Here is a 13,971-nt window from a genome sequence, read left to right as displayed (position 1 = left end):
ACGATTCATCAAAGGCCTTTTGTAACATTTTTAACAAATCGGCGCATGACATTTCGTTAGCAACACAAAATTTTAAACAAATTCTTTGCTCAACAGATTTATCCATTATAAAAATCGCAGAAAGTACTTGTGATAGACTAATAAAAACAGCTGCCATAAACAAACTAATTGACAAATCGCGCTCAAACTTTATATGACATTCAAGGACAGTGGTGCCAACTCATACACACAACATTTTTTTCATACATTTAACACGCATCTTTTAAATAACAAATTCCGGGTACTTTTTGAACGTAATGTATGACTTCTTAAATAACTATGTATGTGGAAGAAAGGCAAGTCTCTCGCATCCTCTCCAACTCTCGGCAGAGTAACTCAAAGAGAATATCCACCAAGTCAAATGAGCAAAAATGCACTATCAAATTATGAGTTATTTTAAAGGTTTTACATATTTCCTACAAACCTGAAAAAGACTAAGAGATTATCCTAATAGTATCCATATTCCAATATGTGAATAAATTTTATCATCGGTAAAGTAGAAAATTACAATATGCACTGAAAAGCGTTTTATAAAAGACTATCTTAAAACGTTTTCTCGTATGGACATGATGATGTTCATAGGACGTCTGTTATTAATGTTTTAAAACAAACGTCTTAAATAAGACACTGTTTAAAGATCTCTTAAGTAAATATGTCTGGGTTAACTTTTATATACTTGAATCATGTGTCTGTTTATCTAAATCGTAGCGTAATTTCCACGGAATTAATATTAAAAATTAATTAGAAAAGAAAAATTACTAAAGATATATGAATAAAGCGAACAATATTTTCTATTTGGCACTTCTGACGGAACATTTAGTCATTATTATGTGAACATTTGTTTAAAAGATCACGATATTATAACTTTTTGATGAATAATAATTATCCTCAGTAATGCCGTCGTAACTTTCGCGGTAAACGTTGCCTGACACGAACTCGCAAATTATTGTTCAGGTTCAGGAGGTACGAGATAACGCACAATCAAGATCTTGACTATGGAAGAAACTGAAAAGTTACGAAGTTATATAATAAAGTGAAAAAAATTATTTACAGAAAGTAAACAACAACATTTAAGGATAAATGTAACAGTCGTAATAACAAGTGTATTTGTTATACACGCTACTGCATGACAAATATATTTCCTTTAATGTATTCAATTAAATTAATGTTAACTAAATTAGTTCAATTAAATTAATGTTTTCCTTTAATGTATTCAATTACATTAATGTTAACTAAACACTTTTATATTTCGATCGTCGTTTTAATTTCACCAAATAAAAATCACCGCAATCAACATCAATTAAATTACAAATAACCGAGAATACATCTTGCTCGTCGAAAGTCGATCAGTTTGAGCATATTTTGGTGGCAAAATTATAAATAATTTATGAGAAATATTTTTTTGGAAATTTTTTCAATGAAAAACGGGATGAGGAAAGCGTTAGCGACGAAACAAAGCAGGTCAACCAAACAAAATAGGTGAGCAGCAGGTGAACAGGTACATAGGTAGATATGAGGGAAAATAGGCAGGAAGGTAGGCAAGTGGGCAGACAGGCAGGCAGATTTATTAGATTATGAACCATAAACGGTCAGAACAGAAAGTGCGGTGATTTGAAAGAGAGAAACAGGAGAAGTGAGAAAAAGGTGAGCTAGAAAGAGAGAGAGAAAGAAAGTGAGAATCGGTCAGAGAAACGGAGAAAAGAAGAATTAGAGAGAGAAAAAGACAGAGTGAGAGAGAGGGGATAAGTAAAAAAAGAAAAGAGAGAAAAAGAAGAATAGTAAAAATAAGCAAGAAAAAAACAACGGAGCGGAGATAGATACGGAAGGAGAGAAGAGAAAAGATAGGAGATGAAAAAGAAGATATAGAGAAGAACAAGAGAAAGAGGATGAGAGAGAGGAGAGAGGAGGAGGAGAGAAGAATAAAGGGAGACGAAAAAGAGAATAGAAAAACGAGTGAGAGGCGAAGGGGAAATAGAGAAAGGAAAGGCAGGGCAAAGTAAGGAGAGAAATAAGGGAAGAGAGAGAAAGAAAGAAAGAAAAAAGAGGAGGAAGAAAAGAAGAATGTGAGAAGTACAGAGGGGGGAAATCGGAGCAAGGCACAGATAGAGAGAAAGGAAGAAAGAAATATAGAAAGGGGGAAATAGGAAAGAAGGAAAGGGAAAGAGGAAAAGAAAGGCAGAGAGAGAGGAGAGAAAAGAGGGAGGTAGAGAGAGAAGAGAAAAAGAGAGAGAGGGATGGAAGGGAGTGGGAGAGGAGGGGGAAAGAGAAATAGGGAAGAGGGAGAGAGAGAAGATAAATAGAGAGAGATAGATAGAGATAGAGATAGAAAGAGGGGAAAGGTGGGGAGAGAGAGAGAGAGAAAGAGAAAGATAAATAGAGAGAGAGAGAGAGAGAGAGAGATATATATGCTGGAAAACACGCGCAGGCGTCTACGTTCGCCTCCATCGTGGCGCCTCCACCCTCCTCCCTTACGCGGTCGACTCACCCTCGCTTTCCTGCCTTCCTCGTCGCTCTCCTCTCCATCCCTGAGCGTTGCTCGTTGCGCCTCGGTCAATCCGCGAGCAGTATGGCGCCACGCGCTCCGGGACGGTAACGTACGTAGTCGTTGTCACGTTCAGCGTTCATCCACCGTCACGTCGCGTGAGCCGTGGCAACCCTCGGGGAGTAAATTCGCGCGCGAATTACAGTTTGTTGATATCACGCTCTTGCAACTCGAATATAACATCGCGGGAAAAGCAAGAGGTCGTTGGAGGGAGACTGATAAGGACATCTCGATGCCGAAGGGCCGAAACTACAGTGAGAACGACTGCGAAACGTAGTGAGAGGATTTCAATAGGGCAAACGGGCGCAGGCCAGGAGTCTCCACGTTAATATGCAACCGCGTGCATTGCGTCCGGCCCAACGACCGTGGTAGAGGACGCCGGATAGCGTGTGCGCCAAGAACATTACGGTGACGAAGAGGCTTCTTCAGCGGTGTGCGGTAGGCAATAATCGGACAATCGAGAATGACGGACCCCTTAATGGTCATCACCAGCATCGATATTATCAGCAATATCACGGAGAGGATTGCAAATATAATAACGACGACGGCGATATTTACGAAGGCCACGATAACGGCGAGTTTTCGAAAAATCACGTGTCCGCGTATCGTTTAGGACAGCGATGTGAGAGAGCTGCAACAAACATTCGCACAAAGGAGCACCACGTTCACATCGCGTCAGGGGAGGCGCAGAGGGTACGCTGTCGGAGAAGGAAGCCGCAGTTGTTACCAGCTGATCGCCAATAAACACAACTGAGCGCGCGCGCGGCATGTCTCTTGTTAATTAACACCGAATGCTCTCTCGTTCCTCGTTGACACTCTGGAAGAATTACTCACTGGACTACAGTATACCGAATTGCACAGCCTATCTACAAGATGGCATGTCCATTCTCCGGACGTTTCAAGTCGACCCACAAAGACGAGAGAAACATAGAAGAGGACCATCGCAGGCTCGCAAGAATCAGACAGGATGAGAGAGGCAAGCCACCGCGGCAAACATCGGTTCAAATAACGTCGTCGCTCCTGGGAGAGGACAACGAGGAGCTCGAGGACACACAGACGCTTAATCTGAAGCACTTGAGAGCCGCGGTGATCGTCCTGACTAACCCTTCGGTATTGAATAAAGAGCAATCTCTTTTTCTAGATTACTTCTCGCCACATGCTCGCTTGCATACTACCGTACATTCATACCACCCACACACACACATACGCAAACACACACATGCACGCGCGTACTCTCGCCGCAGCGCGGTTAACGCCATCCATGTAACGCAAGTTCCTAATACACGTTCGTAGTATTAGTAAATGTATTAGGGTAACTCTTAAACTACGGATGAACTGCACGTTGCACTCGCCGTCGTCCACAAACTTTCAGATGGAAGCGAAGTGCCAGAACCGCCTAGGAAAAAGACGGCTTTGACGCTTGAAAAAGCAACGTCGGGTCTTGTACGGCTTTTCTCTCGATGAGTTCAAAGTCGGATTAGTGCAGGCGGTGACACGCAATTGGTTTAGTTCGTCCGAGGTTTTATTCCACTTTGTCGTCCGTGTACACTTCTCCGCTGCGAATTTCGCTCTTTACTTTCGCTCTCTCAAAGCCGCTATAACCGTGGATACGAGTGCGACCGAGTTCTGTTTTCAAAGAGGGCACGATCGTGATAAACGAGACGCCGTATTGGGGTCGTTTTGATGGGCAGTATCTACACACCGTTGGATGGTCGAATTTATATTTATCACGACGACCTAAATGTCGGAGGGATAAATCGAGGCGACATTCGCCTTAATTTAACCGGCTACGTTTCGGAGAGCGCTAAGTAAATCGTGAGTCAACAACATTTTTAGCATATTTTGCTACTACTGCCTATTTGATATCACCCTACGAAATCTCTCCGCCACAAATATACATACAATGACGCGTATTTATGGCCGTTTATTAAGCCAAGATCGTTAGAACAAACTTTAACAATCTCGCAAAGAGAGTAAATTCGGGCGGTATTTTCGCCTCAATTCGATTGTGTTTGAAAAAACGAAAAGCAAATATTACAAATCGGCAACATTCGTCAAGCATATCGATGAGCCGTTTAATAGCCCGAAGAAATCAACCTCGTTGTTCCGCTGGAGGCGTACGAGCGATAACGATTACGCCAATTGCTATTTATCACGACGTACGAACTCTCCCGTTCCTTCCCTTTTTATTAGACAGAAATCGCTGTCAAACTTCCCATACGTTAAATGGTCACGGAAGTCGCCGTGAGGATCGGGGCTGTTTTTCATTGTGAACTAGGTCGGAAATATGTAATAAATCCAGCGAAAAGTTTCCTGCCGTCCCCGTTAGAGAAAGCAGGAGTTTTCAAGTTCCTGCTCCGCGCGCAGAGGCAAACCGCGTTAGCGGCTCACGCGAACGGCCAATGTTTTCAAACCTTGTCCTGAGAGGGCACAGAGCTTCTTACCAAAGCGTTCCACATTAAACTTGGCACGGAAGTCTACTCTTCTGTTAACCCACACTTCTTTCGTGATGCCCACGCGGCTTCGGAGAACTTACGTTGTAAATTGCACAATAAACAACTACAAATGCGATATCTCATTGAAATGTATCTCTAGTTCGCATATCCGATTATCATAAATAATAGCTCGTAAACGTGATCAGATCGACATCAACCGATGTGTTTCTCTCTAAACAAACAAAAGTGCACGACGATATATTGTTTTATTAGAGAACGTGTGTTTATCTTCAATCAGTCGATGAATCGTGCACGCATATCGCTGATGTAGCATCATGCCGCTTCTGTTTATTGAATTGCGATAATTCAGCGAGTTTTGTGCAGCGATTCAATCATATCGATTTGATTCCCCTTCCATGATCGTATCTGTAGTTGGCAAATGTCATTGGTATTTCAGAGGGTTAACGGCGTTTGATGGCAGATTAGGAGAACGCGCGGCACTTAAGGCGATAACGTCGGGTGCAAATCCGAGAGACCACATACAGAGCCCACTACTATCAGCTTCCACGCATGTACGACGAAGCGAGTGGAAATGTGTGGTTTCTTGCGAAATTAGACATGAAGGAAAATGCGATGCGAAGTTCCTATTAATGGGTGAAATCGAATGTATCTCGCGATACTCATCGTCGAGCTACATCGCATCGCATTATGTCACAGTTTCGCACGAAGGATGCGACTCTGCTTCATGAAAGACAAGCTGCGCTTTCTTCGAGCCTCCGTCAGCGCTGAAACAAACGCGCAACAACCAGTCATGTTAACTTCTTGTTAACTGACAAAGTGGAGAAAGTCGAAATGGAGCGCGAAATTAAGCGCGCTGCCAACCGCAAAGTACTCTCGCTGTACCATTTCGATTGACATTTCTCGCGATAAATGCGATCACATAGAAAATCTTCAGACTAGCAGTAACGGATTGCGCTTAAAATCTTGGGTGTCAGATTAAAGCCACTCTGGATAGATATTAATGACACGGAGATTCGACGCGACAAATCAGGCCCGAGGTTTCGATTATCGATTGAACTTTTGCAAGAGTTCAAGCGAGACAATAGACTATGTGAAAGGAGAACCGTTTAATTCCGCGCGACGGAATATAAGATAGCTTTTCTAATATAGGATTCTAATCGACAGATCCCTTCAACTCCCGAAGCTGCAGAGCTTGAAGCGCAACGAACGAAAATCTTCGCGTGCTATGAGCTACTTCGCGATAACAAATTCTTCTTTTTTCCATGAGATATACTTAGGAAAGTGCGATTTATAAAATTGTGTATCATGTCATTTTTTTAAGAATCGCAATGAATGCAGTATATCGCATCACACTTTTCGAAAATATAATTCTAAATCATACGCGACTTTATATTGCAAATACAATTTTAAATCGCGGATGATTTTATAATTTTTAATCATAAGGCAATCTAGGTTATGACAGAAACCGTTTAAATAAATGTGTTAAACGAATAAAAATACATAAATCAACTCTCTCTTTGTATTACATCAAAATATTCTTTGAGATGTCCATTATAAAAGAACAGAAGTTTTATTTTGAAAGAATAGTTAAAAATGAAAGCATTATGAAGTTAAATGAGTTTTCTGATATTGAAAGCTGAATTCACTTTCGTGAATTTTTTCGTGAATAAAAATGGAGATATAGTTAACAAGTGATATATTTTCTAAAAGTACATTAAAAATATATTGCAAAAAATATTTTATATCTCATTGTTTTATATCTCATTGTATTTTATATCCCGTTGTTTTCCAATGATTAGTACAATATGGCGGAAAAGTTAGGTCTGCATTGCGAACACAATCAAACGATAACCATCTTAAAGACCTTGCAATGAGTTTAAAAATAAAAACCGCGATTTTCTTGATGACTAAACTTGTAATTTTTATATGAAACAGTATAATTGATATCGCATGCAAATTTTCAATATAACAGCAGTTTGAATAAAAATTTCATTTTTACTCATTCTTCCTTTATTTCGGTCCCAAAAAACATGAAAAATTAACATAAGTTATTAATCTGAACCACCATTAATGGGTCAAATCATTGATCGTGGTTTAGACAATAACGGTATATTTGTTGAATATAAATATAAAACCATAAGACAATCGGAATAGTAGTTTCTTTTTTTTAATCGTGGTCACACACACACCATATATGAAAATATGATTTCGAGAAAAAAGCGTTTAAAGTTGTGTTAAACTTTCCCACGATAATACATACAAACTATTAGACTTATCATTATTCAGCTAAAAGAAAAATTATATTAAAATTAACAAATATTTCCTTGATGGGGTCCATTAATATATTTATTTAAATCTACATTCTCTTTATTTAAATAAAATATTGTTTACCTGATTTAAATAAACAATATTCAAAGCAATATTTGTTGATTTTAATATAATTTTCTCTCAGTGTACTCCATAAAGAGAATTTTCTTCTTTTTCATATATTTCGTTTTTCATTTTTTTTTTCTTGGATTGTCCTCGCCTCTCGAGCGGCAATTTTCACTTCCTTTGAACTAAAGAACGCTCGATGAGCCAAGTGTTTGAGACGGACTTCGTACCGTGAAATAGCTAAGTTGTAGACTGTGCTACTGGCTGTGTTACGCCAATTGTTTCCATAATTTTAAGCATACTCATGAAGCCATCATTAAATATACTGACGGCTAAAAAATTGGCGGTTTCAACTATCCTTTTGCTGGCATAGATATGGATTATCATTATATATATTATATTATATGTATATATATATATATATATATATATATATATGTGTGTGTGTGTATGTGTGTGTGTGTATGTGTTATATATTATATATATGTTTGCGTCTTCGTGTATTCGCTTTCTACAATATTCCAAACAAAACGCCTAGAGTGGAAAAAAATTGTGTCCTCTTAACATTATAGAATATTGTCAACGCATGTATATTTACATACATATATTTACATTCTATTATTCACAAGACAAAAGAGATCGAAGATAAAGAAGCCAGCAGGCGTGCGCTACTTGAATCGGCCAACATTCGTACGCCAATTCGTATATCATCTGCCTGTATTTATTGTATCTGTATTGTACCTGTATGGCTAATTTTTATTTTTCCCAGATGATATTTATGTGGTTTATTTCTAAGACTATTAGCTTTCAAAAAATGCAAAAAAGTCGATTTTAAACTCTCAAGACCAAAAACCCCGTTAACCCTTTCACTGCTAGTAGGAAGTATATTTCACATTTGTTTTTTTCATTTTTATTTTGTAAAATTTGTAATTTTGCGAAACTAATCATGATTTTGGGATTTTCTGATGTAGAAATACTTACTTTATATGTTTCTCAAGGTTCTTGCATGCAATTGTTTACTTGTAGTTATTTATAACATATTAAAATAAAAAAAGTGATTTTTTCAAGAAAAATGGATTTTCGAAAAATATTTCATATTAAATGCTAAAAATTTTACCAGAGATTCTGCATATGTTGTAATACAATATATATTTTTCAGTTTTTTTTGCAGGTTAGATTACTTTTTATAAATAAATTACTTTTTTACTATGTCTATAAAATTTTCTTTTTCCGCACATATCAATTTTATGTTTCATATCTTTTATATTGTAACTTAATTTTTCACCTCTTAATTTTCAAAATCACATTTTTTAAAAACATAGATTTAATGTTTATATATTCAGATTTGCTTCAATTCATCAATAAATGCTGACACACACACATATTGAATCATATTGAATTTTTAAAATCTGGTTTTATATTCGTAATCAGCAAACGGAAGATATAAACTTAACGCTTACTCTCTTATTGAGATTTGCATTAATTTACTACTACGTGGTGGTTATTGCCTTATTGCTATTTTACTCGACTACTGTAATGAATATTAATTTTTTTCATAAATATTCTCTAAGGTGATAATGGGCGTTATTATTGTGGTATGAAAGTATTATCTTGTTTGTGCTGTGATGGAATCTGTGGTCCACAACATGGTTGTAATTGTATTCCTTGCCAAAAACTCGATGAAGAGGAAGCAGCAAGAACAACAACATTGATCGAGAAAACTATACCTGCCAAGCGGATAATAGATTCGTGGCTATGGGGGCCACCACCATGTAAACATATTCATATTCATATGCAGATTTACTACCACATTGAATCCGTCATTTTTAATTTTTTAATCTGACTTGAGATTCGTAGTCAGCGTCCTAAAAAACGTAAAAATGCAAAGCATCACAAAAATCAGCTAAAAAATAGAATTATGGCAGTGAAAGGGTTAAATGATGTTATCTTAAAAACATGACTGAATCTTATATATATATATATATATATATATATATATATATATATATATTATATATCTTATTATATATATATATATATATTATATATCTTATTATATATATATATATATATGTGTGTGTGTGTGTGTGTGTGTGTTTTCTATAGGGAATAAAATGGGAGATATTTAACAAAACTTGTTTATTCCGAAATTATTAATTTTCAAACGCTTTTAAAAGTGACCTATTAAGACATGCAATATATAAACATGTGTTATTACATGTTTAACTAATTATAATTACTTTTTGACACTTTTCGTTTTTATTAAACCTTCTTTTTATTAAAATATTAATGAAAATCAGTATTAAATGTAGTAATCTTTGATAATTTTCTGAAAACTATATATTATATATAAAATATATAAAAAGAAATAATGTAACTTAACATTTTAAGATTGTTATAATGACATAATCTCATTATGCTTCTAAATGTATAAGTTTAAAAATTAGATAGTATAAAATATCATAACTTGTACGTTGAACGAAATTTAAACAAATAATTAAAATGACGAATAATTTTAAATTGCGGACACGATTTTGCAATAAAGTTCCGACTGCGTATTGCATTGCGATTCAAGAAAAGAAAATCGCACATGCTTGCGATATATATAAAAAATTTCACATAACTATGTGTAACGTGACGCTATAAACTGCGACTCATTAAGTATGGTTATTTGAAAATTATCGCCTCAACATGAAGAGTCGATTGCTAATGCACAATAACACGAATAATTTAGCCGTAAAAAGAAGATTACTTGAGTAAAATCTCGGCGCTCGCGATTGCGATGCGCTGCTACTGTATAATGTTATGAAAATCGACAAATGTCCACGAAACGGCTCCGATAACGGAATTTCGTGGAATTAGTACGCGCATACAAATGCAGCACACGTGTGTCGGCATGAAGATAATTCTGCTACTTTGCGTCAGCTACTAAACGCTCTCATATTTCGCGCTGCAACGATAAACATCCGAAACTGCATGTATTGCGATTTTTCGAAAAAAGAGGAAGAGAAAGAGAGAGAGAAGTCGACCAGCTTCGTGTCTCGAGAGGAAGCGGAAATGAGAATTCAGCGCAGCCTCAGACTAAAAGGGTCAAGAGCAATTACTTCGGCAGGTGAGTGGAGAACACAAGATTGCTTTGAAACGTGTACACACGGTCAAATATTCCTACATACACGAACAGTGTGGAAACAGCAAATTGCTTCCTTAAACGGATGTATAAGTAATCGCGAAGGGCATATATGTGACAAAGTATTAACGCGCTGCTCATAGTTTGAAAACAGACGTATGAAAGTAAGAGAAGCGCTCAGTGCAGCACAGCTATTAAACCGGCAAAATGCAGTTCCGCGGCGCGCGACATCTTTCTATCGACTTCCGTTTTCATCTTTTCGAATCAAGGGAGAGAGAGAGAGAGAGAAAGAGAGAAAAAGAGAAAGAGAGAGAGAGAGAGAGAGAGAGAGAGAGAGAGAGAATGGAGGAAAAGTGAGCACTTTCCCAGGCTACCTCGAGATAATGAATGTCATCGCTCGCTCGCTCACTCTCATCGAAGAGAATACGAGACGAGCCGATACTCCGTGACAGCTTTTCACCAGTTGAACGCCACGCGAACATTAAACATTAAAACTGACGTAAGTCCACTGTATCGACGTACGAAGAAACATCAACAGGGACAGACAGTCACGTAGTTATGTTGCATAAAAAAAAGAAAAAACGGGTAAACGTATCGAATATAACTGGGATAGTGCGTCGTTGAAATTGAATTCCGCGTATACAATAGACGAGCCGTGGTAGATTGCAAATTCCAAATGCAATTAATCTAACGAGAACCGTTGTATCGTTTTTGCCTTTCGGCTATCGCGCTTGCCCCACTGCCAACCTTTTCTTTAGCGAATGCGCGATTATAGAGGACAGCGCATGGCAGCCGAGACAAAGAGGAGGAGAAAAAAAGAAAGAGAAGCCGTGAAACAGAAGGAAAATGACAATGAGGCTGAAAAGTGCGCCGTGAAGTCCACGGGCAATTCCTCACTCGTCAGAGTATTGAATTTTTTACAGAGGAACCTCGAGAAATTCCTTTGTGCGTCTAAAAGCGTGCCTCGTAAACGAGCATTAAGCGGATTATCCCGCCTAATCCCGAGAGCGCGGGTGTTAAACGAGCCATTTCTAACGGGCGGCTTCTTAAATGCTGTGTCGTGAGAAACGCCCATTCGCAGTCCGCGAGAAACTCCGGTAACACGTAACTTACTTATCGTGCCTGACCCAATAATGGTGTACCTCGATCGTCAGCTAGGAGTTAGAAGCACTATGATGCATCGTGCGGCTTGCGTTAATCGGGGAGATCGTAGTTGATACCGGAGACCGAACAACATTTCGTCTCTCGCGCCGGGGGATTTAGTAAAATAATTACGCAATATCGACGACGACGAGAACATTAATTACGATTTAATAAACGTCGTATCCGGAGCAACGCCGATCGGGATAGATATATTTCGAATTTGATGCGCTGTATTCTATTAAATTTCGCTCGATGTCGGGCGGATATTTTTAACGCGATGTTTCTGTGCCGGGAATCGGAGCCGCGTCACATCGCACGCGCATAGCCCGACGCGTAATATTAATGTTTCGAGTTTCCTGCACGAAAAGCGCATTCGCCGCCCGGATGCAAATATTGCGTATAAATTCACGGGATCATGAATGCAGTTGCCACGATAACCACGGCGTTCTATATCGCGCCACTTCAGAACTTGGAGAGCACGGCTGAAAGCCCATACGCTCACTGCCTGTCGCGCGCATGAAGTTGAAATTTTGCATCACGCGCGCGAAAAAGAACGGAGATGAAGCGCCAGGAAATTTTAATTACATACACGTTCAAGCTTGGCGTATTAGCCGGAATTATCGGATATTACTTAAATGGAGATTAGTGCGACTTCTCGCGTTCACCAGCCCGAATCTCGATTTCATTATGAGATTATGCGGAATTGCACGGCTAAAAATGTATATCACCGCGATCTCTCGTACGTGCTGAAAAACCGCGGGAATTATTATTAATTGAAAGAAGGAGAGGGAGAGAGAGAGAGAGAGAGAGAGAGAGGGAGGAAGAGAGAGAACACGCGCCTATACAGTGTAATACCACCTGAATTACCGTAACTACTAACACATGTGAATCGCTGTCTGTGACGCACGAGTATTACTGCGGCATTAGCACAGCGATCCTCGCGGCTTACCTCCCGAAAAGAAAGGGATGTAATAACCCACCGACGATAACGTTATCCTACCTGGAGCCATAGCTCGCAGGAGCTCAATCACGCGCTCGTTGCAATGCAAAACATAGTCTTTAGAACCGATCGATATATCCGTCGCTTCTAACAGCGCCCACCGACATCGTCGAGTAATCGTAAGGGCCGTAAATGTACTTCCATCGGATACCGCGTTACTTTCTGGCCACGCTATCGCAATGTTATGGAAATATAGCGGATCGATTCGACGCATTTGCATAACACGCGTTTTTACGACAGGCCGCTCGCGTGATGGATGATCTTCATTGCGCGACGCTCCTCGAATGCGAGCGAATGATCCTGGAACGCGCGATTCCTCTCAGGGACGGCGCTTTCGGTGCCATTACGGCAAGAAATATGCCGGGGTCGATAAGTGGTCGCAGATATTCTTCCGCATCGAATAGTTTCAAGAAGAAACGTGAGCGGAAACGTGAGGTTGAATAAAATTTCCGGCGGCGGCGCTGAAAATTGCGTTCTAGAAAGATGCTCGCGAAAAATTTAATAAGGCTTCTTTATTGTCGTAAATTTTAGGTCTTTCCTCTTTCTCTTTCTTAAACCGAGGCGAAGTTTTATTGAATTTTCACCTTTCTTCACAGTTCCGCCTATCTTCAATATTAAACATACACTGAATCGCTTTCTTCGCTGATAAATTTAAACATTATTACCTTGGCACTAAGTTTCAAGCGGTTTATATGTTGGAGATTTACATTTATCCCTATTGGAACATAAATAATAAATTACGCTGGGGAGAGATCCAACTTTTCGAACTGACGTTGCAACGTGCGCCTTGTAGTATGCAAATCTCAGCGGACTTAACGTATATCTATCACTTTTACATCGAATATTTCGAAATTGTTAACACGTTAAAGCTAGAATTACCGACTATTAACGAGCTATTTCTATCAAAGCGGTCGAAATAACAGGTTTTTTTAAAAAAAGTACAAGGAAAAAATGTTTACTATTTTCAGTTTTATTCTCTATATTAATTAGTAATATAAAACGCATTGTTATACTTGCGTAATTTTTTAAGTAATTATAAATGAGTCATTTTAACTTCCATAGTAGTTCTAATATTAAGGCGTAGCAAATTCAGTATATCATACGACAATACAACACGCGCTGTTTAAAATTATAAGTGCAAAACGATAACATTATATCAGATTTAGCTTGAATTCCAATTTAAATTAATGCGATTCGATAAGATGATGTTTGATTTACATTGAAATTTATACACACTCTCTCTCTCTATCTCTCTCTCTCTCTCTCTCTCTCTCTCTCTCTCTCTCTCTCT

At 38.5% G+C, this 13,971-nt stretch overlaps 1 protein-coding gene across 1 annotated transcript in view; it reads left to right on the top strand.

Annotated features, from left to right (window-relative positions):
- The first annotated feature begins 3,454 nt into the window (after positions 1 to 3,454).
- LOC116842087 (head-specific guanylate cyclase) overlaps positions 3,455 to 13,971 on the top strand; it is a 100,260-nt gene continuing 89,743 nt past the window's right edge. Inside the window, exon 1 of the mRNA XM_032810791.1 lies at positions 3,455 to 3,691. Coding sequence (XP_032666682.1) covers positions 3,455 to 3,691 — 237 coding nt within the window. The remainder of the gene's footprint in view (positions 3,692 to 13,971) is intronic.

Source organism: Odontomachus brunneus, unplaced genomic scaffold, assembly GCF_010583005.1.
Source record: "Odontomachus brunneus isolate Ranch 3 - 2012 unplaced genomic scaffold, Obru_v1 Obru_scaffold_002, whole genome shotgun sequence".
NCBI classification, from domain to species: domain Eukaryota; kingdom Metazoa; phylum Arthropoda; class Insecta; order Hymenoptera; family Formicidae; genus Odontomachus; species Odontomachus brunneus.
The sequence above is the reverse complement of the archived record's forward strand: the minus strand, read 5'-3'. Positions and strand labels throughout refer to the sequence as shown.